A 24,770-nucleotide genomic window follows, 5' to 3' on the forward strand; every position below is an offset into this window, starting at 1 on the left:
GTGTAGCATTATTTGTGAGGGAAAAATGAATAAGCTTCACTACAATAAGTAGTAATGAAAAAATTGGACTGTAGCCCAAGTTCAGTTATAAAATAATAATAATTTCTGTTTCATTAACTTCCCTGGAGCTTTAACTTTCATTATGCCTGCTACTGACTTTATTATTGACAATACAGTCAAGCAAAATTACTTTAATTATTACTTTAGTGTAGACACATCTAACCCTAAAGGGAGTTATTTTATTTATTTGTTTGTTTATTTTACCATAGAAAAAAAATAATAGCTATAACTCCTGGTTTCCTATATCTCCCCTTAAATATTTCCTATGTACTTCCTAAATTATGTTCTACAGCAAAATAGTACAAAACTATTGTAGAGTTTACAATAATTCTGTTGTAAAAATGTCTAATTCCATAAGAAAACGTATTTGTTTGGTTGGGGGGTTTTCATATGTAAGCTGTTATTAAGAGTCTGTAACACTATATGACAATGATTTTAGCAGGAAGCTTAAATCTGCAGTTTAAAATCTTGAAAGCATTGCTCTAAGTATATAGGGAGACTTTCTCCAAGTCCTGGCTTGCAAAGCTTTGACTCAATCTATTTAAGAAGAAAAGAAAAAGAAGGGGGGGGAAAAAAGGAAAAAAAAAAAGAAAAAAAGACTCTACTTGGCAAGAGTTTTAATTAGCAGAAATTTCCCCGCTAGGAATATTATTCTGCATGAGCAGAAATTGCATAGCTCTTGCCTCTAGATGCCTTAGAGATGCCATTGATTGGCCATATTCAGAACAGGGGAATTATGTGACCCGGTGCTAATTTGAATTCCTTTACCAAACACATTTTTATTTCAGAATCTCAGCAGCATAAAAGAGTCAAAGTACCAGAGCTTTAAAGACTTTGAATTCCTGCTGTTCTGCTATAAAATAAGGCAAGAAATATTAGCCATCCCTGGTTGATTCTTTAATTCTTTCCCAACAATGTCAAAGTATCAGTGTCCTACAGGTTTTAGTGCAGGTTAAAGACTAATACAAAGTGAATGAATGAATAGAAGTTTGGAGTGAGTTAAGGAGAGAGAGAACATTTAATGGGACACTGGTCCAAAATAGCCCAGCTTGTTCCTACCTCCTGCTGCCTCTTCCTCCTTTTCACAGGACCTTAATTGTATAGAAACAGTACAGACAAAAAACACAAACAACAAAAGGGGTTCACTCACACCCCCGGTGGAGGTCATGAACATGCTACCATGGAAGAAAAAAACAAAAACAAAACCAAAACAAACAAACAAACCCAAAAAAGGCATCAAAGGATAGTTTGGCTTATTTATAAGCAAAGATTAAATAATAGGAGTTTTGATACTTTAGATACTATAGCAACGTACATTTGAGCAAATTTGTATTTGCAAATTGTTCGTTTCATACAGTCAAGAGACACAGAGCAATGTGACCTGGTGCTAGTTTTAAAATGAATCAAACCTTTCTTTCTCATGACCCAAAAACTATAGAGGTTTTCAATAGTATCTGCTTGGATTTGGCAGTCCTGGGTAAAAAGATCACAAAAGACTTGTGTTGTACACAGGAACAGTAGACTTTTCCAACAATTTTTCAGTTATTGCCTTGTACATTCTCCAAGAAAAGTAACTGTCTTGGCTACTGGAGGACAATCTTTTAAAATGGAGGCAAAATTAACAAATTCACTTAAAATACACTACTCTCCTTATAGGTTGTCTTTAAAACTGCTTTTCATTTTAGTAGCATTTATACCCCCTTTGTGACTATAAACTGTGATTCAGAACTACCTGTGTCACATGATGAATGAGTGCAACGTGCACCATTCAGTTTTAAATCAACTTCTTTCGACGTAAGCCATGCAAATCCTTCAAAAATTCACACCAGCGTTCTCCTCCTCAGATCACGCTCAGAAATAGTCCAATAACAAAAGTTCACCTGTGCACAGCCTCTTTAGCCTCTACTATTTAAGTATCTGCTCGGAATTATCAGTGACCCTTTTTGCACTCTTGGCTGGTTCACATTGGGTCTTCCAGAGTGAGGACCCACCGGGGACTTCTCTTTTCTCCGGGTTCCTTGAAACAAAAGCTATTTACGGCGTTGCCTTTCCAAGGCAGCACCGTCGTCTCTGGTGACGGAAACAGAGAAGATCTTTACACCTCTTTCTGCAGGTAATATGCGCACCCTTTCCTTCTCACGTTGTCCCTGCCTTCTACTCCCCTCCTGTCCTTTCTCACCGCCTTCCTGCCGGCCTGTTTTCTATTTGCTTCTATCTTTTAGATTTTATTTTCAAGCACTCCGCCCTCGCTGGCGCTGCCAGCCAAGTGCCTCCCCGCCGCAGCTCTCGCTGCCACCGCGGTGACATGTGTCTCCAATCACCCTCCAATTCGCTTCAATAATTCAGCTCCTTTCCCCCCCTGCGCTTTGAAGAGCGGGGAAGGCCCACGCTGGCAGAATGCAGCGTCTCCTCTCTGAGTTACCCCCGCACCGCAACCGCTGGCTCTGGCTCTGCCCCCGCTCCCCGCCGCAGCCCCGCTCCGCCGCCTCCGGGCCGCAGCTGCTCACCCCCGGGCCCGGGGATTGGCCCAGCCAAAGCGGCATCAGCGGCAGCGGCGGGAGGGAGGGAAGGAGGGAAGAAGGGAGGTGGGGGCCCCCACCATCCTCCCTCCTCCCTTCCTGGCCCCACCGCCCCTTCGCTCCGGTGAGGCAGGGCCAACCGGGAGATCCAGACGCAGGCAGCGACCGAGCCGCTGCCGCTCTGCATCCGGCCGCCCCGCAGCATCCCCCGATGGCCAGCCGCCTGACCTGCTGCCTCCTGCTCTGGGCTCTGGGCCATGGGGGCTGCCGCTCTCCTGCGGGGGAGGGCGCCGGCAGTCAGGCCACCTGCCCCGTCCAGCCCCGGGATGCCCGGGACTCGTCCTTCCGCGACCGCGACCCCCGTGTGGGCTCTTCGCCTCCCCCTGCTCTGGGCAGCATCGCACAGGACATGGTAGCTGTCCACATGCTTAAGCTCTACGAGAAGTACAACAGGGAAGGGAGCCGGCCCGGCGACGGCAACACCATCCGCAGCTTCAGAGCCAGGCCGGGTAAGACGGGCCGGGAGCGGGGAGCACCGCCGGAGCCCCTTCGCTCCTCTTTCGCTTTAAAGTGACGGGCTTGCGCCGAGGCTGTCACTGACAGCGGTGGGTGTCAGGCTGGGTGAATGCTGGGGGCACCCTTGCTAACCACACGGGTCCGGTGTTGCCTCTCCGCTCTACGTAGGTCTCCGACCTTCCCCGACTTCACCGGTCCCCTCCCCTCCCCCGAGAGTGTCCTACAAGGCATCTCCCTTCACAAAGCCTCCGTGGCTGCGGTCGCAAACCATCGGTCGGCAAAAGAAACCCTGTTCCCAGTGTTCCCAGCGCACATCACACTGAGTCGAAAAAGTGTTTTCAGCGATACTCGGAGCACAAAACCCGTAGAGAGGAGTCCAGCCGCAGGTCCTCTCCCCCGGCTCCTCTCGCAGTCTCTGCTGGGAGTGCCGCCTGCTGACCGCCCAGCGCTGCTCCGCATCCCAAACCGCGCTGTGAGCCTGAGAGGATGGATGCCTGCCCTCCCTCTTCCCAGCTTCACTTGCCCTGATCACGAGGGTGGAAGAGTGTCTATACGGTGTCAAAGCTGCACTTTGTTATCCCAATCTTATTGCAAAATAAGAAAGAATTTGGCATAGTTAATACTCTTTAAATTTGTTATGCTTTGTCAAAGAAACACAAAATAGCTTTTCTGGAAAATTTTTTCCTTCTTTGGTTAACTCTTACTGACTACAGCTAAGATCTTAGCTCTTAAAATAAGAATCATATTAGTTTCTAGAATATGATCTTTTTACATTGCCAGAAATGCTCATTCTCATAGGCATATTTGTTAGATTAATATAAAACTCTCTCTTCAGTAAGTTTCAATCAATTTCTCATTAAGAGAAGTTCTCATTCTTACATTTAAGAGTCTCTTTTATAACTACAATGCAGCATAGAGCATTTTAGGAAATGGTTACAGTATTGCACAATAACTCCTATTCTCTAGTGCACACCAACTTAATTTCTATCTTATGCCAAATGTATGCACTATAAAAAAAAAAAAAAAAAAAAAAAGTAATTACATTCAAGGAGAAGATCCTGTTGTAAGGGCAAGTGACTAATGAAAATTTCTAGAAATCTAGGAGTTGTAAAGCAATCACAGACATTTGGGAAAGAAATAAATCATCATGCTTTAGATCATCAGCCAGTAGCTGCTAATTAATAGGGGTTATGAAGGGCTAATTAATAGGGGTTATGAAGGATCTTCCACTGTGGATGGTCATTCCATGACCTCCTACTATCACTCTTACTTTTCTGTGTACTGAGCAGCTGATATTGGCTGCTGCCCAAGGCCCTGAACCACAAGAGCAATTTGGGAAGAATGCAAGAATTGCACTATATTCTTTTTCTTCATTTTTCAGTTAATCTGCTGAACAAGTTACTTGCATCTAAGTGGTCCACAACACTAAAATAGCAGCAATTTCTACCCACAGACAGACACTACTGAACAATTACAAATCAATATTATTTTGCCCATCTGTCAGACTGTGAAACCAAGGCAGAGATGTTTGGAAGTCTTTCTATGCAACAGAAAAAAAGCACACCTATGTCCAAAACTCCTGTCTCTGGTGTGCCATCTCTGTACTTTCTCTACTGGATCCCATCTCTTCCCAGTGTCATGGCATGAAAGCAGAAGCTCCTATGCCATGTTTCTTTGTTATGACAAAAAATTGTGCTTTCCTTTCTAATGCATCAACCTAGTGATGAACAGTCTGCAATGAACCATAGAATGACACAAGATGCAGGGGGGAAGAAGAACCTTATCTGATGGTATGAGGGTTTTTTTATCTTCTCAAAAAAAATTCTAGTGTTTTCTTCTGAAAGAAGTAGGCATGTTCTTTCTTCTAACAAGAAAAGTAGAACACACATTCTTTATAAAATGTGAATGATAATTCTCATCCTATTGAGATAAGCAAAACAGACGACATGTACAATACTTTTCATTATCCCAGGCAATGGTCTTTCTTTTTTTAAAAAAAAATATACTTTTCATAAAACCTATAAACTTCTGTTCCTGTGATATACTTTAAAGCTGTTGGAGGACACTTGAGCATCAGCATCAGTTACCACTGCCAAAATGCAGGCACTGTATGTGCAAAATGTTGGTTCTCCATTACTGAAGTCTCCTCAATTACACAGTGGTATTGCCATCCTAAATATCCCTTATAGGGTGTACATGATGATGATTGGGTTACTGAATATGTAATATTTCTCCATATTCAATGTGAGGCACTTGCTGTATATATTCATGTGCTATTTGCTCATGTTCCAGATATAACTTCTTCATGTTTCTCTAGTTATACTTAACTTCAGGAAGAGTGCTTCACAATCACCTGATCACCTACTCTCAGCCTACCTCTATGTGTGTTCTCAAGAGTTCATTATTGCTCTGAGAACTTTCCAGTTTTCAGGGAACTCTGCAGTTTTAGAAAACATCACCAATAGACTGAGGTTAGTTACACAGTCAAGTCATAAATGGTTTGTGACCAAATGTGAAATTCTAAGTTTTTGTCCAACTTCACCTAGGTTGCTGAGATTGGGAGAAATTGGTCTTTGTGACAGCAATCTGTTGCAGTTAATAATGTAAAACTGTTCTTCTTCCTTCAGAGGAGAGTAGAGATGTAACCTGAGCACAAAACATAGAATCATCAAGGTTGCAAACGACCTTCCAGATTATCAAGTCCAACCATCAAAATTGTTCAACTAGCTAAAAAGAAGCTATCTTAAGGGGAGTTCAAATTTTAAGAGTCAATTTCTATTCAACAGCAGCCATCACTAAATTCAAGTAGATCAAAACACAAGTCTTAGGAACCAAGTAGGTTTCACAGTGTTTTAAACAAAGCTCCTATACAATTTATATAATTTATAGTGGAAGGGTCATAAAAGTTATGATCCCAGAAATGTGCCATACTGCTTACTTCCAGTCCCTTTGTGAAATGTCTCTTGTGCACTATTTAGAGATAATTAATTTCATATGCTGTTGCCCACAGAGTTAGCACCCAGAGATCTTAAGGAATCTTTGCTGTGATTAGACCATTTTGAATATTAATTGTAAACCTGGTTTTCAGCTGGAATACTGAGTAAGGTACTAGGCTCCATCATGGGCAAGTATGATTGTTTCTCTGAGTTTAACTTTGCTATAAATGAAATAGAAACAAGAATTGCTTTTCTTGCCTGCCTAGAATGAAAGGCAGTCTGAAACTAAAAATCTCTGGGAAGAGTTTTACCCCTCATAATCACAAAAAGTGCTTAGTATGTTGAACAGTCCTGATATTATTGTAATATTGCTATTAAACATTTTTAGGGTTTTTTTCCCTCCTCTTATTCACCATGGTTTTGAGATGAAGTGACAAGCTGACTGTAACTAACTGATCTGAAGTGGGTGAAAATAAAATTCTCTAAATCCTCTTACATATCAATAAGAGTTTTACTACCATTTTCAGTCTCAGAGATTTATCAATGTTATATCTCTCTTGCAGAATTCTTGGCCCAGAAGCCCTTGTACTGCTTCAATCTGACATCCATGCAGGATTCAGAGGTGATCCTTGCTGCTACTTTTCACTTCTATGCTGACAAAGGCCCTCGGCACCGAGAAGTGTTTTGTAAGCGGTCCAAGAACTCCTCCTGCCACCTCTTTCATGTGCCTCAGGTCCTGCCACTCAATATCATTTTTCAAAGCATTCACCAGAATTCTGCCTATGGAGTAGTGAAAGGGAACATCACCATGTTTCTTCAAAGGAGAGGGACTTGGCATGCAAAGGACATTTCACACGTCATAAAAGAATCAAAACAGGCTAGAGAGCTCATTCTCTGTGCTGAACTTCATTCTGGGGAGAAACACCAGGGCTTCCCTGAACAGGTCAACAGTCATTTACCTTATATACTTGTTTATGCCAATGATCTTGCCATCTCTGAACCTAACAGTGTGGCAGTCACCCTACAGCGTTACGATCCATTCCCTTCCAATGATGGGGACCACAATGTATCCCCTAATGCTTCCACTGACACCCGAGTGAGGAGGGATACGTACCTCTCTAGCTCTCTGCAGAACAATGAGTTGCCAGAAGTAGACCATAACAACAATAAATACAACAAACATGACATATGGGATAATGTCTACAAGTCCTTGAAACCAAAAACCTCACGCTTAGACCGAAGGAGAAAAGGGCAAAAAAATACAGAAACATTTAAAAAGTCTCAGGTGCTAAATTTTGATGAGAAAACAATGAAGAAAGCGAGGCGGAAACAATGGAATGAGCCAAGGATTTGTTCGAGAAGATACATGAAAGTTGACTTTGCTGATATTGGCTGGAATGAATGGATCATATCTCCCAAATCATTTGATGCCTACTACTGTGCAGGGGCATGTGAATTTCCTATGCCCAAGGTAGTATGCCTTTTCCTTGTTGTTAGCTTGCAAACAGTGTATCTGCTGTGTATCTCTTTGGTGAGGCGACGCTTCCAGTACTGGGTGCAGTTTTGGGCAGCACAGTATAGGAAAGACATCAAGGTGCTGGAGAGGGTGCAGAGAAGGACAACAAGGCTGAGAAGGGGTCTGGAGAACAGGTCTTATGAGGAGAGGCTGCAGGAGCTGAGGTTGTTCAGCTTAGAGGAGAGGAGGTTGAGGGGTGACCTTATTGCTGTCTACAATTACCTGAAAGGAGGCTGTAGTGGGGTGGGTGTTGGTCTCTTCTCCCCAGTGACCAGTGACAGGACAAAAGTAATGGGTTCAAGTTGCACCAAGGAAGGTTCAGATTAGACATCCAGAAAAATTTCTTCACTGAAAGAAATTATTCCAGTGAATCATTGGGACAGGTTGCTCAAGGAGCTGGTGGAGTTGCCATCCCTGGAGGTATTAAAAAAACTGGTAGATGTGGTGTTTTGGGCGATGATTTAGTGGTTAGGGTGGTGTAGTACTGATGGTTGGACTTAATGATCTTGAGGGTCCTTTCCAACCATGATGATTCTATGAGTCTGTGGTGTTCTGCCTAACCAATTGCTTCTTTAGTTAGCTTTTCCTTTAGGTTTTTACCCTTTTGTGTTCTGTTGCCTTCTTTAAGCCTAAATAATTTAACCAATATAATTTCCATCAACTTATTCGTTATAGTGCAAAAAAGATTCCAAGTTATCTTTTAATGTAACCTGAAGAATAAGAAAAATGTCTCAGGTTTATCTACAATTTCTCATCTTATATCTTGAAACCATAACATAAAGACTTATGAAGCCTATTAAAATATGGGTACACACACTAAAGCATCAAAATATTCTGTTGTGGTAGCAAAATAAATGATTATATGATAATAATAAAACAAACTGCTCCATCAGAATATTACTGAATTCCACTGGTAAGACCTCAGGACTAAAATACAGAGTAGTGACACTGAGGTATTTTTAACTTTAAGAAATAGCCTGTCACTTTGAAAATATGAATTCTGGTTAAGCTGATATTTGTGTCTCAAAATTCTCTGGTGCTTTTCTAATTTACTAAATTCTTAAAATTAAGATAATCCTGCTGGAACAAAGAAGTTAAAAATTAACTTACGTGGCTGGAAAGGCCACATAGCTGTCTGTAACATCCTAAAGCTGGATTTCTTTTATAGAAGCAGTGTGAAGTTTGCTAATAGAGAGGTAAACATGAATTCCTGTTCCAATGAAATTTTGATTTGGCCCACTCCCCACTCACTTGCTCTATGGCAAGAGGTAGAAATGGTGGCAATCCTATGCAGCACAAAAGTTATCATCATTTTATAGGGTTTTCAAGTAATGGGGGGGGGGAGGATTGGAAGCACTATATAAACTGCCTGTTTAAAAACTGCAATTTTGCAACTCTATCTACAAATGACCTGACTGTTTATTCTACTGACAGCTTTGCATATACTCACTCAGCAAATAAGTAATGGATAGTGCTTTACAGCAGAGAATTTTAAAGCTCTGAGACAGGAATCTGCTCTACATTACATACAGGGAGATAGATGTAGGTCTGTGTTGAAATAAGTAGTATGATTTCAGAAAGAGTAGATATGGAAACTAGTTTAAATCCAGGAACAGTGAAAATCCATACACCACGGAACAGAGTACAAATCATGTTCTTGTGTAACTATCTGATGCTGAACCATGTACATATGAATTGACAAATGGGCCAGGAAAAAATTAAAGCTTGCACAGACTCACATCCAACTTCCCTTTTTTGTTGTACTATACAGAGATCATGGAAGACAGAAAACATTTAACTTCCCTGAAACCAAACGCAGTTTTGGAATATAGGTCCTCTGCCATAGCCCTGCAGTCTAATGCACCATTCATACATACCAAAGAAAAAAAAATAATAGAAGATAAATTTAACACATGTAGCTTCTTGTGAGTAAAACAGCTTGTGACACAAAAGCAGGCAGAACCAAAAGACAGTGGATCCATTTCTTGCTGGAATACTTAAATAAGCTTCTGTTGCTGACTTATTTAATGTCTTATCTAGAAAGATTACTTAATATAATACTTCTTACTCTAATAATAAAGATTTTCTTGTAAATCAAAATCACTTAATTTAGTTCTCATTTGAAATTTGTTTTATAGATAAATTAATATGGCTGCACTGGTATCTTGGTGCAGAAAAACAAACAAAAAACCCCAGAGAAATTTAAAACTAAATCACAGATACGTAGAACTGGGTATTTGGTATTTGACAAACTATGATTTGTTTTGATTTGGAAGAGGTCTACTTTTTTTAACTTTGTGTTTTTAAAGGGGGAAAATAGAGGTAGAATGACAGTTGTAACTTTTAAAAATTACTGTTCCCTAATAAACAGAGATAACTACAACAATAGCATGAATGAAGTTTCAATTGTTAATATTATGGAGTGATCATAGCTATTGCTCTTGCATATATACCCTAAGTCAGGAAAGCAAGCATATGGTCTTGGCACTCCCCCCCCCAAAAAAGTCAGCTGATGGCTATTCATGAAGACTTAGTCTACACACTCAATCTGAATATGGAAAACAGAAACCTTATTTCCAAGGTACTCTTTTAGAACTGCAGAGATAGAATGATATACCTGGCATGTTCAGAACCATCACAGTGTATGATTTTTTATTTTCAAAGTATTGGTACATCACTCTGCCCAGATACTTTATTAACTGCGACTCTTGACCTAGATACAAAACAGCTCTGGTACAAATCTTGTCACAAGTTAAACTGTCTTACTGCTGAAGTTCCTATGCCCTGAACTGTGAGGGGGAACACTAGCTTATATGGTTAATGATCACTGGCTGCATTTGCCAGATAAATTCTAGTCCTGTGTATGGTAGAAGTATGTGGAAATATATCCTTTCCTGGTCTATTTTATCCTTGTAAGTGTATCAGTTCATTTTGAGTTCATTTAATTTAAATCTGAAAAGAAAACTTTCTTGAAGCTAAGAAGTATTGCTTATTAAGGTTGGGGGGAGAGGAACGTGTTTTTTGAGGGGAAATTTAAGGATAAAGTAGATTTTACAAGGGCGTAAGCCAGGCAGAAGAAATTCTAAAGTATTTCAAGCCTGCAGTTCAATTACTTATTGGCTTCATTGCTATCCTTCTATTTTCTGAGGACCAAAATATTCCCGAGCTAGGATTGTCCTAGAGATAAGATCAGAACCTGGTGTGCTGTATGTAACTTCGTAGCCAACATTCAAAACTCTAGCACCACCACTACTGGACACTGAACTCATTATTTCAAGCTTTCAACTTTAGCACATCTGTACAAAGGCTAATTAATGTAAAGCCAACCTATGATCACTGAACACTTGTGCCAGGTTTCCAGACGGGATGGAAAATTGGAGTCTGGCTGGCTATGGGATGCTGTCTGACTCTGCTGTAGATGTAGGGCTCAGGCAGCCAGATTCTGTACAGACTAATAGTCCATAATAAGCACTTTTCTCTGTAAACATAATTAGTGCTTTTGTACACTGCTCCTGATGACAAATTTTGCTCACATCTATTTGCTCCTTGCAGATATTAGAAAAGGCATAGCTGGAAAAGATCCTAGTAGGATCTTCTGCAGGTTCATAAGCTGGTAACTGGCACTGAAGGCAATGTTGGCATTCTGCTGCATGGGGTCAGAAAATCTGAAACCTGGACTTGCTTAAACACATTAAAGTTACTCTTGTTGTCCAGCTGTAAGACTAATTCACTGCTGCTTGTCTGCGGACACCTTTGAAATCTAAAGATGAAGAGTGGCATGAGAGAACAAGGTGTTTTTAATTACGTTGACATCTGCTAATTAGAGAAAGGCACTTTACAGGATTGGTCACTTGTTGGGATTTGGCTAGAAAGATGCTGTCTAGAAGCCCTGAAGGATCAAGGATGGATTTCACAGTTTCTCCTTGTAATGGCTCAAATGAGATCAGTTTAGTTGAGGAACATCATAAAGCCTTTATAGCAATTAAAGTTTTTATCTACTCTGCTGATACATTACACTTAAAGCAAATGTATCAAAACTGAATTATCCTTAAAATAGCTCCTTTGTTATACCCATGGACTACATAGCTTTTCATGTTGAAATGTAAATAATGTTTTGCTAATACTCAATTATTTTTTGAAAAAGAGAGAAGACACAGGAGATACTAATTCTTCTCACTTGAAGTAACTGAAGTCCCTATTTGTTGTCTCACAGATGTCTCACCCAATACAGAGCTATGTACCAATAGTGATGAAAGATTAATGTGCCACATACACCAGATCTGTACAGAAAAATTGTGAAACTGTGTTGAAAAAACTAACAATTTTACTGCTGTTAACTGTATTCATTTTCTGAGACGGTGTCACAGTTTAACACTGGGCTGGAAATTAACTGAATGACAGATGCTCTCTATTAATCCCCCTCCTTGATAAAGAAAAGAGAGAGTATAAGATTGGAAACTAAATTACACAGCCTTAATGAAGTGGTAATAATAAAAAGAAGCATTAATTTTTTCCTTTTTTTTTTTTTTTTATTCTCACTGCTGTTCTGTCTAATGGCTGCCTCCAAATCTGAAATATTTTTCCTCGAGTTGTTTACTGCATCCAGAAATCAGTAGTAGAAAATAATTTGTGGCTTATATTCTGAACACTATGTAGATGTAAAGCTGCTGTGAAACCTCACTTCGTATTTTTCCAGTTCTCCCCACCTTTTTTTTTCTTCTTCCACTTTGAGGCTCCCTTGGGAGGCAGGGGGATGGGGGGGAAGCACGGTGAGAAAGGCAGAGAGGAGCAGACAGAGATTGCAAGTATGAAATAGGCTCTGCCAGGTTGTTTCACTACTCCAGACTGACTCCCCCGGTGGTCAGTACTTCTGGAGCACTTTATTCTTTAAAAGAGAGGAATTACTCTGGGGAAAAGTAACTAATTCCAGGTTAGCATACATGAGAAGAAAAACTGCTGTAACATAAGGATAGTCATTTTGGAAGTACTTACAGTAGCCAGTTTTCCAAGTGAGACAAGAGATTAAAAAAACAAAAGATAACATAATAAGAAGAGTGCCCCACCTTAGTACTTTTCCCCTGCATGCCCTCCTCCAGCATCTAGTAGGTGCAGTCAGGAAGGTTCTTTTTCCAGGCTACTGACTTGGCTGTGCCACCAGTGCCCTCCTCTGGTATTTATGAAGGTAGCAAAAGGAACACAAAATACCTGTTGGATGCACCCAGGGCAGGAAAGCTGGAATTGTGAGGGACTGACTGTGCTGCATGGCCCTGTGACTCAATCAAGTATATTCACTTTTTGAGGGGAAAAAAAAAAATGCAATTGTTGCCACTTTCCAAGTCTATGTGGGAAAGTGCTCATAAATGAAGTGATAACTATTTCTTTCTCTGTTCCAGATTGTCTGGCCATCAAATCATGCTACAATCCAGAGCATCGTAAAAGCAGTAGGAATCATTCCTGGCATCCCAGAACCCTGCTGTGTTCCTGACAAAATGACCTCACTCAGTGTTCTGTTCTTAGATGAGAACAAAAATGTTGTTTTAAAGGTATATCCCAATATGTCAGTTGAAACTTGTGCCTGCAGATAAGTTCATACAAAGACATTTTTAATAAGACCTACGCATCCTGCCCAGCTACAGCTGAAAAGTTGTAAATGGGAAATTAATCCACGTGTGCTGATGAATGAATGCAAGTCTAAAATTCCTCTACAGAAAGTATACAGAGAGACTACAGCAATACATGTACTCACCATGAAGGATATGTCTTACTGTTGTAATTTTCTTTTATATTCATCTTTCAGAAATTCAATACTTTTACAAATGTCTTCCTAACCCCTATAGTCAAGACATCTGGTGTTTAGTGAGAAACTTAAGTGTCAAGTTTTCCATAATCAAAGCACTCAAATATGTTTTTATATGCTATTTTTCTGACTAGTTTATTTGTTCAGTTAACCAAAACAATGGGAAGTGAACTTGTAAAGGCAGGCTTATTTTAAAATATCACTTTTGTACAAAAATCAAAACTTTTTGCCTAAAACGCTTATATTTTTAATCTTCATATTTATAGTGAAAAATGTGTTAATAAAGGGTTTTAAATTTATATCTTCTTCAGGATGCAAGTTTAGTACTCTGCATAAGATTTCATATAAGCAGTATCTTAATATAGCTGTCTTTGCTTGTCCTTCCCTAATATATAATTTGTTCAACAAAAGACATACACAATATACCACACTTTTGGTCTGTTGGATAATTTCAGGTTGTTAAACCTGTGTCTGAGTAACACATTGTATAGTAATATGTTGAAATACTAAAAATAAGATAACCAAGATTTATATTTTTGTAAATTATACTTTATACCCTCTAGATTGTCACTTGCTTTTAACAAAAACTAATAAATTAAGGTAAAGTACCTGAATTGTCTTTCTATAAATGCACGCTGTTATATTTTGTAATTAGATAGAAATACACAAACACATGTTAAGCTTCTCATAATGCACCTCAATAGATTAAAGACAGAAGGGATTACTATGGTCATCTAGGCCAACCTCCTGCATAGGACAGAACAAAGAAGCTTGCCTGGTAGTTTCTGCACCATACATTATGGAAGTTCTGTTTTGAGCTTGGGAATGTCTTTTAAAAATATGCATACATTTGCCTTTAAAGATTTGATGTGGCAGAATACCTCTACTGGACTGTAAGTAGCTCTTCCAAAAATTAGTGCTCTTTGTCCAAATGCAGTGGCTTCATGATAGTCTGCATTTGTTCAGCTTTAGCTTCAATTCAGTAGATCTTACTGTAACCTATTTTGTTAGATCTCTTTTATCTATTATCCAAAATACTTTCACCATGTATTTTTCGAATGTAGAGTCAAATTGCATTTTGGCTAAGAGATTTGAATCGGTCCTTTGATTTTTTATTCTAAGCCTCAAAACTATTTCTCACAGCTCTTTTCTGATTTCTCTCCAGAACTTTCATTAACTTTCTTTTCCAACAATGAACATCAAAATGAGGCACAACATTTGGCAGTGGTTCTGATGGAAGCCTTAGTGAAAAAAAAAGTCTATGGATTCCCCTATTTTCCTGTACAATCATCTCTTGATTCACTCATGGTAACCCTTGCAAGTGCAACACTCGTTTAAGAGCTGATGCTGCAGCACTGTGACTGCCAGTCCTCCTTCTCAGTGTCCCCGCATGCCAGAACACACTTGTCCCACATTTTCACCCACATGCATAAAATAGCATAGGCAGATCAGGAGTAGATCCAACTTTTACTGTGAAGCCTGAGGTAGCAGAGAGTGCAAGGTATGGAATGCTTCCTCCTCAAGCGGCAGTCTAAGTTTCTCACAGATTCATGGAATGGTAGGGGTTGGAAGAGACCTCTGGAGATCTAGTGTACCCCCACTGCTAGAGCAGAACCCCCTAGAGCAGCTTACACAGGAACACATCCAGGAAGGTTTTGACTGTCTCCAGGGATGGAGACCCCACAATCTCTCTGGGCAATTTCTTTCAGTGCTCTGTTATCCTCAAAGTAAGAAAGTATTTTCTCATACTCAGGATAAATCTCCTGTGTGCCAGTTTGAGACCATAACCCCTTGCTCTGTCACTGGACACCAGAGAGATGTGTCTGGCCCCACTCTCCCAACAGCCACCCTTTAGATATTTATAAACATTAATGAGATCCTCCCTCAGCCTCCTTTTCTCTAAGCTAAACAGCCCAAGCTCTCTCAGCCTTTTCTCATAGGGCAGATGCTCCAGTCCCTTAATCTGCTTAGTGGCCTTCTGCTTAACTCTCTCTAGAAGATCTTGTCCTTCTTGAAGTAGGGAGCCCAGAACAGCACACAGTATTCCAGGTGAAGCCTCATCAGGGCAGACTAGAGGGGGAGAATAATTTTCCTCAATATGCTGATCACACTCTTCTCAATGCACCCCAGGATGGCATTGGCCCTCTTGGCTGTGAGGTCACATTGTTGGCCCATGGTGAGCCTGTTGTCCACTATGAATCCCAGGTCCTTTTCCTTAGAAATGCTTTCCAGCAGGGCAATCCCTAATCTGTGCTAATGCATGGGATTGTTCTTTCCCAAATGGAGTCCTTAATGAACTTCATTAGGTTTCTCCCATCCCAGCTCTCCAACCTGTCCAGGTCACGCTGGATGACAGCACAGCTTTCTGGCATATCAGCCACCCCTCCTAGTTTTGTATTATCTCTGGATTTGCTAATGGTACACTCTGTCTCTTCGTCCAGGTCATTTATGAACATATTGAACAGGACTGGACCTAGTACTGACCCCTGATGGACACCACTAGTCACAGGCCCCCAGCTGGACTCAGCCCCACTGACCACAACTCACTGGGCTCTGTCCTTCAGCCACTTCCTAATCCATCTCACTACCCAATCATCCAATCCACACTTCTCACGTTTGGCTGTGAGGATGCAATGGGGGACAGTGTCGAAAGCCTTGGTAGGCCACTTCAACAGCCCTCCCCTCATCCATCATAGTTATGCCATCATAAAAGGCTATCAGATTGGCCAAGCATGACTTCCCTTTGGTGAATCCATGCTGACTACTCCTGAGAATCCTCCTCTTCCCAATGTGTTTTGAGATAGCACTAAGAATAAGATGTTCAATCACTTTTCCAGGGCTGGAGGTAAGGCTTACAGCTACACTTACCCAGCTCCTCTCTCTTTCTGTTTTTGAAGAAAAAACATACCCTCTGTTCTTCAGGACTTTTCAAAGATGATGGAGAGTGACCTAGCAATGACTTGCCAGTCCCCTCAGCACCCATGGGTGCATTCCATCAGGGCCCATGGATTTGTGTGTGTTCAGTTTACTTAACTGATCCCTAACCCAGTGCTCTTCAACTGAACCAAGGGCTTCTTTTTGCCAGACTTCCTCCATGACCTCAGTGGTGTGTGACTCCTGAGGGTCTGCCTTAACAGTGAAGCCAGAGACAAAGAAGGCTTTCAGTAATGCTGCCTTCTCAGCATCCTCCATCACTAGGGCACCAACTTTGTTCAGCAGAGGGCCCACATTCCCTCTGGACTTCCTTTTTCCTCCAATATACTGGGAGGCAGTTCCTTATGATCTGCTACAAGTTCTATAGGGCATAAAGGAAAATAATATTCCTGTACTAATTAGGATACCTTTAAAACTCTGAAAGGTTCTATCTGCATTTAAAGGTTTGTTGGCATATCTATGTTACTTAGCACAGTCAAAACAAAATATACCTGCAAGTGGCATAGCTCTCAAGGCACAGCCTTACCACACAAGCAATACAACTTCACTAATAAGAAAGTTTATTTTATTTGGAGTTTAGCATTCTCTAACGCAAAGAAGGTCTTAAACCACTATTTTATTTAGAAGTTGCTACTACTCTCTGGGTCTTGGGTATCTGAATGTCTAATCTTCACCTAGAAAAAGAAACTTTGCATTCAAAATGGCACAAATGTAGCCAGCTCCTTATTCTCTTGTTTCCAATGGAACTCTTGATTTCTGTGAACATCCTATAAAATATTCCATTCAATGTTTAGGTTTCTATAGAAACCTACTATTGCCAAACACCTAAAATAGCAGGTCAAGATGATTCCACTAACAAATCCTAAAAGAGCTGAGGATATATTAAATGGGATTATTAAAGACAGATAAAACAGGAAAACACCTGATACTAGCTAGCAAATTTTTTTTCTAAAACCAATCAAATTTCTTTCTTTGAGGCCATGGTTTAATTGCCAGAGGTAACAGCAGTAGCTAGAACATATCTAGGTTTCTGTGGAGTATTTTAATTCACTTGCACAAGGCTGCACAACTAAAGGGAACCACTAAACAATATTAGTATATTTGTGTATCACATGAATTAACAACTCACTGTCAAACCTCAAAGAGTAGCTTTCAAAAGGGAGTGCCACTGAATGAAACTGCCCATTGTAAAGTTTCTGCAAGGCTGACACTATTTGGCAACTTTATATATAAACTGGAAGTCTGTATATAACCCCCACAGCAACTCATATAACAACCCCACATTTACAGAACACCATGTTTAGGAGAAAGGTATTTATAAGATCACTCAGCATTCATTTTAAGGTAGACAGATGCAGACCTTAGTACTTAGGCACCAGTAATGGAGCCTGCTTCCACTGAGGAAAATACTGCATCTTTGCAAGCCACAGCTCTTGAAACAGTTTTAGTGGACATCATGGACTTCTGGAACATTATGAGCATCCAGAGTGTAAAGAGAGCTAATGAAAGCTTGGAAGAAAGATACACACTGCAGTGAGGAACCACATAAAGAAAGCAGAAATTTTTTTCTGCATGTGGCAATGGTGGACTGCCACTAGAAAATTATGTATAGTCTCAGTGTTTAACTTTTCAAAAAGACATGAAAGAGACATGAAAAAACCCAAACCAGTTAGAGAAAATTTCTTTTAACATGTAACTAAAAGGCACAATCTGTTTATTTTATCAGAAAGCAAACTGAGAAGTAACTTTTTTTACACTGTCCAAGTACTTTGACAGAGAGAAAATGCCAGTGCTATGGAGGTTCTTAAGCCAGCTGGAAAGTTTAAAAAAATCCTGTATACAAAGTGAAGCCAGGCATAGACACATAGGTGAATATTTGAAAAGTCTGAGTTCACTTCATACACTGTGTGTGCAGTGCTAGAAAAATGGAGAAAAACGGAGAGAAAGAACAAAATCTTGTCAGTATCATTGCAATAAGATCTATTTTTAAGGTAAAAGCTCATAATACTATTTGGACTTTGTGTCATGTGTACAGTATGGATTGAGTTGTGCTTTGAAAAAATGATACATTAATAGAGTATTATTACACCCCACAAGGTGGGTGCAGCACTGTCACATCTCACAGAGTGAGCACAGCTCCCTGGGGGGGGGTGCGGGGGGAGGCAAACCAAATATCACATCCCACAGAGTGGGTATGGGTGGAGTTCCTCAGAGATGGGGGTCAACCCATGGACTGGACTCCCTTCCTTTCTAAATTCCTTCAGAGAGGAGCCTAGGTATGGCTGGGCACAATCCTCCTCTATTAATTAATATCTTTTTAACAACCCATTTGGGGAGATTAAGTTCAGGAACTTTCTGTGCAGTACTCTAGGAGTAAGACTCTACCCAGGAGGTTTGTACAAAATACAATTTTACTTAAAAGTGAGTAAGATCATAAAGCATGTCAGATTACAACTAGCAGAAATAGAAATGATGGAACTTTCAAAGCAATGGATTACAAACAGCAGAACTTACAAAAATGATACTTTCAAAGCAATGAATTACAATATACGTAATTACAACGTGCCCTCTCCACTGTCCTTACCCGGGGCACACACAAGATGTCACTCTGCCTCCACAGGGCACAGCTTCACTGCCCCTGTCCCTTATCGAATAAGGACAGTGTCCTGCCTGTCAGGGTGGCCACTGAAGGAGGGGGCTCCTCTTGCAAAAATAGGACCCCGTTTATCAGGGTGGCTGCCCAAATGAGGGCCTCTCCCTGCGAGAGCAGAGTCCAGGGGGTTTATGGATTGAGGACCCCACCTGAGCACAGTGTCCGTTTTGTCAGGGTGGCTGTTTTGAGACAATTACTATTTCTGAGATTTTACATATAGATAAAGCACATATCATTAGATTAAATCATAATGCATTTATTAAGATAAATAGTAAGTGATCTTTATCTCTATAAATAAACTAGATTTTTTCTTCTGCATCATGAGAAATCCTATAATCTGTCTTCTATTTTTCTTTGGCATATTCTTCTAAGGGATAACACTGTCCTCACAGATGATCTTCTGTATCCTTACAGAGACCTTTTGCTTTCTATGTGGCCTTAGAAGGCCTAATCCTGTCTTCATTTTGAGGTCACTGAAATAATAACTTGTTGTTCTTGGACTGTACTGACCACTGAAGATCTAAGAAATATATTACATAAGATACTATAAAAAAGACTAAACTCCCATGCATAAAATGAATCAAACTAGAAATGGACAAGCCTGCAAACAACATGAAGTCAACTTGACACAAAACAGATATTTCACTGTGTACAAACAATAGCTCTTGACTGATAAATGGAAAGAAATTTTAAGGTTGTTTGTATTGTCATGAGATCATGTCTTTCAGAAACACAGTTCTCCATAAAATAATCATGGATTTTCTGATGGCAAGTGAAGAGACTGTAATAAAGATTAGTGAGACATTATTTACTAATAGATAATAGAATAACTTTGTTCTAGATCTCTAGTTTCTAGTCTTGATGAAAATGGTGAAATCTTCTACGCCCCTAAGAAAGCTTCTCTCTGTGTTGGAAAGGATATGCTAGAAGAGTGCAATTAAGCAATGATGACCCTAAAATGAAATGTAGATTATTTACAATATACAATGTCCTTCCCACCAGCCACATGTGTTTGTCAGATGTTTATAGAATCTTCATTAACTAAGAGCTGTGCTAGATAACAGAAGCTGAAGCATGGCATCAATGACTCTGATAAGGGCAAGTGCACAACCAATCTGCTTGACAACTGACAAGCGGATGGGGTTTGAAGCAGACTGCAAAAAGAACATGATTTGCAAAGGGCATTCCAGTTGTTTGCTTTCCATCTCCTTTCCTCCGTCTGTAATGAAACAAGATTTTTAAACAGCTAAAATAGCCTTTTTCCCTCATCTCTCCATTAGAAAGTAAATATAGAAGAAATGCATTTTTTTGGATTACTCGCTGCACTGTCTGTTTTCAACATCATTGCCTGTTTGACAAGAGGCAGGCCTTTGGAAGGCTGGGACAAGTTATCAACTGTGGGAAAGTCTGATGCACACTTTCATGATCCGGGAGAAGTGGAAGATGCGACTCATTTTGACTTTAAATCTTTCCTGGAGAATATGAAGACAGATTTATTAAGGAGTTTGAATTTGTCAAGAGTCCCCTCACAAGTGAAGACCAAAGAAGAACCACCACAGTTCATGATTGATTTATATAACAGATATACTGCAGACAAGTCCTCCATCCCTGCATCAAATATTGTAAGGAGCTTCAATGCTGAAGGTAGGAAAAGTCCTAACTGTGTGGACTAGAATTTTTAAAGATTGTACAGTAGGTACTCAGATACTTTTGAAATTCAGAGGGAACTGAGTGCCTAAATTCCACAGTTCTTTAGAAACAAAACCGATTAAAATTTTGTGTTGTAGTCTTGCTCTGTAGCTTCTTTCAATCTTTGAAAAAATAAAATTACCTTTAGTTTTCTTTGATATTTTTACTGCACAATATTCTCACCTCAAAAGTATCAACTGACACAATACATTGAATAATAGGGTTTATGTGAATCGTGTTTCCAGAAGCTAGAGATATGGGATGAAGTTTTAATGTTAGAGTGCAAACTTTTGATCATCTGTAATTGAGACATCCATGCAAGAGCTCTTCTTTCAGGCAGGATCTTCTCATAATTAAAAACCACAGCAGCCAACTGAGAAATCTGTTTCTAGATCCAAGCAAGAAACAGCTGTACTACCTCAGAATTCTGCTTTTATATGGAAATGGTTAGTCAAGCTTGTCTCAGCTTAAAAAAAATCATGATCTCTGTCTGTTTAAGATTACATAGCCTTTTAAAAGTTTCAGTAAAAGAAACAGTGCAAGAGTCAGAAGTAAATGCAATCCTTGCAATAAATGTGAGACAGGGAGAGTTGAAGCTTCTGCTTATATGAAAAACAGGAATCTGGAGGTAATAGAAAAAACAGATAAATAAAATAGATAAATAAAATAGATAAATAGAGATGAATGGATAAATAGAGAACTCCAGATTCCCAACTTACTGCCCCTAGTCCTGAAGTGGAAAAAAACCTTAACACTAGTTAGATTATACGCCTCCCTCTCCCCAGTGTCTGATTTGGTAAGTAAATGCTGTGAAGAAGTGTCAATATTAACAAATTTAAATTTCCCTAAAACCCTATGATGACTGAATAATTATCTTATATTGTCCATTAAATAGAAATGTGTTAGTAATGACTTTTAAACACTACCAATCTGATCTTCCAGACAAATATCTGCCCCGCCCAAGACAGAGTTGCTGGTACTCCACATATCTTTGTAGAAAATAAACCAAACCAAAACAAACCCTCACAAGCTCAGTGATTCCAGTCTGGAACAGACTGGGACCTGGGCATGAAAGGTTTTCTATCACCAAGTCCCAACTTAGACCCCAAAACTTCTGTTACAGATTTTCAAAAACTTTTTTATATCCCCAAACTAACAGTAACCCAAGCTGCTTTCAAAGTTATTGCAAGATATCAACAAAAGCCTCAGCACAGCTAATTCTCAGAGACACTCGAATACAGATTTAGAGAATGGTTTAGATTGGAAGGGACCTTAAAACTCATCTATTTTCACCAGTCTGTCATGGGCAGGGATACCTCCCATTAGACCAGGTTGCTCAAAGCCCCATCCAACCTGGCCTTGAACATTGCCAGGGAGCGGAACATCCACAGTTTCATTGGGTAACCTGTTCCAGTGCCTCACCACCCTCACACTAAAGAATCCTAACATCTAATCTAAATCTGCACTATTTAAGCTTATAACCACTACTCATCCTACCACTACAAACCCTTGTAGTTTCATAGCCTCCTCTCTATTATGAGGGAAGTTCATCCCATTGCATGATGATAAGAGTAGCAAATTCATTGATTTTTGCACAAGATATTCAAAAAAAAAAAAAAAATATTTAGGAAATTGTTAAATCTGAACACTGCCCAGATTCCTTATTTATGTACTTAATACTGACCACAGCTTGTTCCAGACAGACTATTGTCCTTTCCACACACTACCTTGATGATGAAATATTATTGAAAATACTAGCAACACCAGGGACCTAAGTTTCCACTTTTCACTCCCTGCCCTTGAAACTAGGCCAAAAGACTGTATTTAATTTTTTTTCTTAAATGCTGGCTAGCCATGCTCTTATTTTACCCTCAAAATACATCCTGAGTAAGTTACTTGGACAGTCAAAAACACTGTAACCACGTTTTTTAATTTCCTGTTGCAGATGTTATTCCTTTAGCTTCAGCAGAAGAAAAGGCATTTCAGAAATACATCTTGCTCTTCAACATCTCTATTCCACGATACGAGGAAATCACCAGAGCTGAGCTGAGAATTTATATCTCCTGTAACAGGGAAGTTGGGTCTCTCTCTAGGCTGGAAGGCAACATGGTCATTTATGATGTTCTAGATGGTGACCACTGGGAAACCCCAGAAAGTACCAAATCTTTCCTTGTCTCTCACAGTATCAAGGAGTGTGGTTGGGAGATGTTTGAAGTGTCCAGTGCTGTGAAAAGATGGGTCAGGGCAGACAAACTGAAGACTAAAAACAAGTTAGAGGTTGTTACAGAAAGTAAGGCTCCAGGTGGTTTCACTTGTGGCAAGCTGGATATCAGTGTTACCCCTGACACTAAAAATCTGCCCCTGTTGATAGTGTTCTCCAATAATCGCAGCAATGGGACAAAAGAGACCAAAGTGGAGCTCCGGGAGATGATTGTTCATGAACAAGAAAGTGTGCTAAAAAAATTAGGAAAAAACAACACGTTGCCTGAAGAGGAAGAACAGGGAGAGAAAAAGGCCATCACTGGGTCTCACCAGTATTCTTCCAGAAGCAAGAGAAGTATTGGAACCAACCACTGCCGGAGAACTTCCCTCCATGTGAATTTTGAAGAGATTGGCTGGGATTCCTGGATCATAGCACCAAAAGATTATGAAGCATTTGAGTGTAAAGGAGGTTGTTTCTTCCCTCTGACAGATAACGTTACCCCCACAAAACATGCTATTGTCCAAACTCTGGTGCATCTCCAAAACCCAAAAAAAGCTTCCAAAGCCTGTTGTGTTCCAACCAAATTAGATTCAATCTCCATTCTCTATAAGGATGATGCTGGTGTGCCCACTTTGATATACAACTATGAAGGCATGAAAGTGGCAGAATGTGGCTGCAGGTAGTATAAAAGGCAGAATCTCTATGAATAAGAATACCTTCTTTCCTGCTCTGTGTAAATCTGTACACTAGTGATGGAAATGAAAATCTTTGCCAACAAGGTTTGGAGTAGGGCTGGTTCTTGCTGTTGTGGTTGTTTGTTTTAAAGGAAACTGGCATTTAAAGAGTGGCAATCATTGATAATAGCCTGCAGTATATATCATGGCAATATGAATAATGAATTAAAATATTGTGAGATTGAGTGAACTATGCATAATTTAGCAATAGTGATACGGTTTGAAAATCTTATTTCAACTTTTCGGTTTAATTGATTTTGTTCAATTTAACTAAAGGATTTTCAATGGGGATTTAGGATCTCCTGTGAATGTTTAATAGGCATTTTAATCTAATTCTCTCAGCCAATTCTGACATTTTCAACTTCTCTAAAACTCAGTAAATGGAACTGGTCTGCATGACAAAGTTAAGAGTCTAAAACCTGCAAACCTTTTCTCATACTGGTAATTACAGAGGTTTTTACAGCCAATTTACTCCTGTAGATGAAGATTTGCTGTATTCAGAAAAGAAGAGACTTCCGATCTTATTTCATTCCCAAGTTTCCTTCTGTGGGTAGCAGGTGCTTTGGTTTCAGCTTTCTTATCCTCAATGTCCCAATTTTTACCCTTTTATGGCATATACTTGAAAGATAAGAAGTGCAGGCTTCCGCTTCTAAGACATTGTTTCCTAGGAGGAACAGCAGTCCTTATCTCCACACAAAGATAAGGAGCCACTTTGACCTACTGCATATTCTTAGTACTTCTTTGCAAGAACATGCAGTCAAACAAGGCTCAGCCTTAGAAGCTATATACTAAGAGCAGTGGGGGTTAGCAAAGCTCAGCACTTGTGAAAAGCCCATGGTACTTATTTAGAGTCCTAAATATGTTCTTTAGAGTCTGACGTTATGCTCAATTTTTTTATTTTTAATCTTTAATTTCTTAGGAGAAACTGTTTCACCCCTTAGAAGTCTGGGGAAAACTCCATGTTCTATGAGACTTACATTGTATGGGAAATACACTAACATACAATAGTTCTCCTGACTTCAGTTGTATTTTTACTAAACAAGGAACTCATCTTTCTTGCAATTAAAGTAAACTTCCTTTGATTCTAATGAAAGTCTTGTCTGTACAAGAACAAAGTGTCTTCTGTTGTTTTCAAGTGATAGTTATAAGTGCAGTGTAATGCCACCACAGTCTTAAAAATTACAATACCACCACAGTCCACCTCACTTCTACT

The 24,770-nt window shown here is 39.8% G+C and overlaps 2 protein-coding genes across 2 annotated transcripts; both read left to right on the forward strand.

Annotated features, from left to right (window-relative positions):
• The first annotated feature begins 2,637 nt into the window (after positions 1 to 2,637).
• Positions 2,638 to 13,952, forward strand: GDF10 (growth differentiation factor 10). Its single transcript, XM_071748803.1, has 3 exons — positions 2,638 to 3,088; positions 6,595 to 7,502; positions 12,941 to 13,952. The coding sequence occupies exons 1-3, from the start codon at positions 2,791 to 2,793 to the stop codon at positions 13,130 to 13,132; spliced, it is 1,398 nt and encodes a 465-aa protein (XP_071604904.1). The 5' UTR covers positions 2,638 to 2,790; the 3' UTR covers positions 13,133 to 13,952.
• Positions 13,953 to 19,999: 6,047 nt separating this feature from the next.
• On the forward strand, positions 20,000 to 23,741 carry GDF2 (growth differentiation factor 2). The gene is made up of 2 exons (XM_071748804.1): positions 20,000 to 20,575; positions 22,566 to 23,741. Exons 1-2 carry the CDS (start codon positions 20,230 to 20,232, stop codon positions 23,504 to 23,506), a joined length of 1,287 nt encoding a protein of 428 aa, XP_071604905.1. The 5' UTR covers positions 20,000 to 20,229; the 3' UTR covers positions 23,507 to 23,741.
• Positions 23,742 to 24,770: the final 1,029 nt, after the last annotated feature.

The sequence above is a fragment of the Heliangelus exortis genome, chromosome 7, assembly GCF_036169615.1.
Source record: "Heliangelus exortis chromosome 7, bHelExo1.hap1, whole genome shotgun sequence".
NCBI classification, from domain to species: Eukaryota; Metazoa; Chordata; class Aves; order Apodiformes; family Trochilidae; genus Heliangelus; species Heliangelus exortis.

What these genes read in the sequence shown, in the direction of transcription:
- GDF2 (XM_071748804.1), top strand. Translation starts at nt 20,230, where the DNA reads ATGCATTTTTTTGGATTACTCGCTGCACTGTCTGTTTTCAACATCATT. An exon ending in AAGGAGCTTCAATGCTGAAG is followed by an intron (nt 20,576 to 22,565) that starts GTAGGAAAAGTC and finishes TTCCTGTTGCAG; the next exon opens with ATGTTATTCCTTTAGCTTCA.
- GDF10 (XM_071748803.1), top strand. Translation starts at nt 2,791, where the DNA reads ATGGCCAGCCGCCTGACCTGCTGCCTCCTGCTCTGGGCTCTGGGCCAT. An exon ending in CAGCTTCAGAGCCAGGCCGG is followed by an intron (nt 3,089 to 6,594) that starts GTAAGACGGGCC and finishes TCTCTCTTGCAG; the next exon opens with AATTCTTGGCCCAGAAGCCC. An exon ending in GTGAATTTCCTATGCCCAAG is followed by an intron (nt 7,503 to 12,940) that starts GTAGTATGCCTT and finishes TCTCTGTTCCAG; the next exon opens with ATTGTCTGGCCATCAAATCA.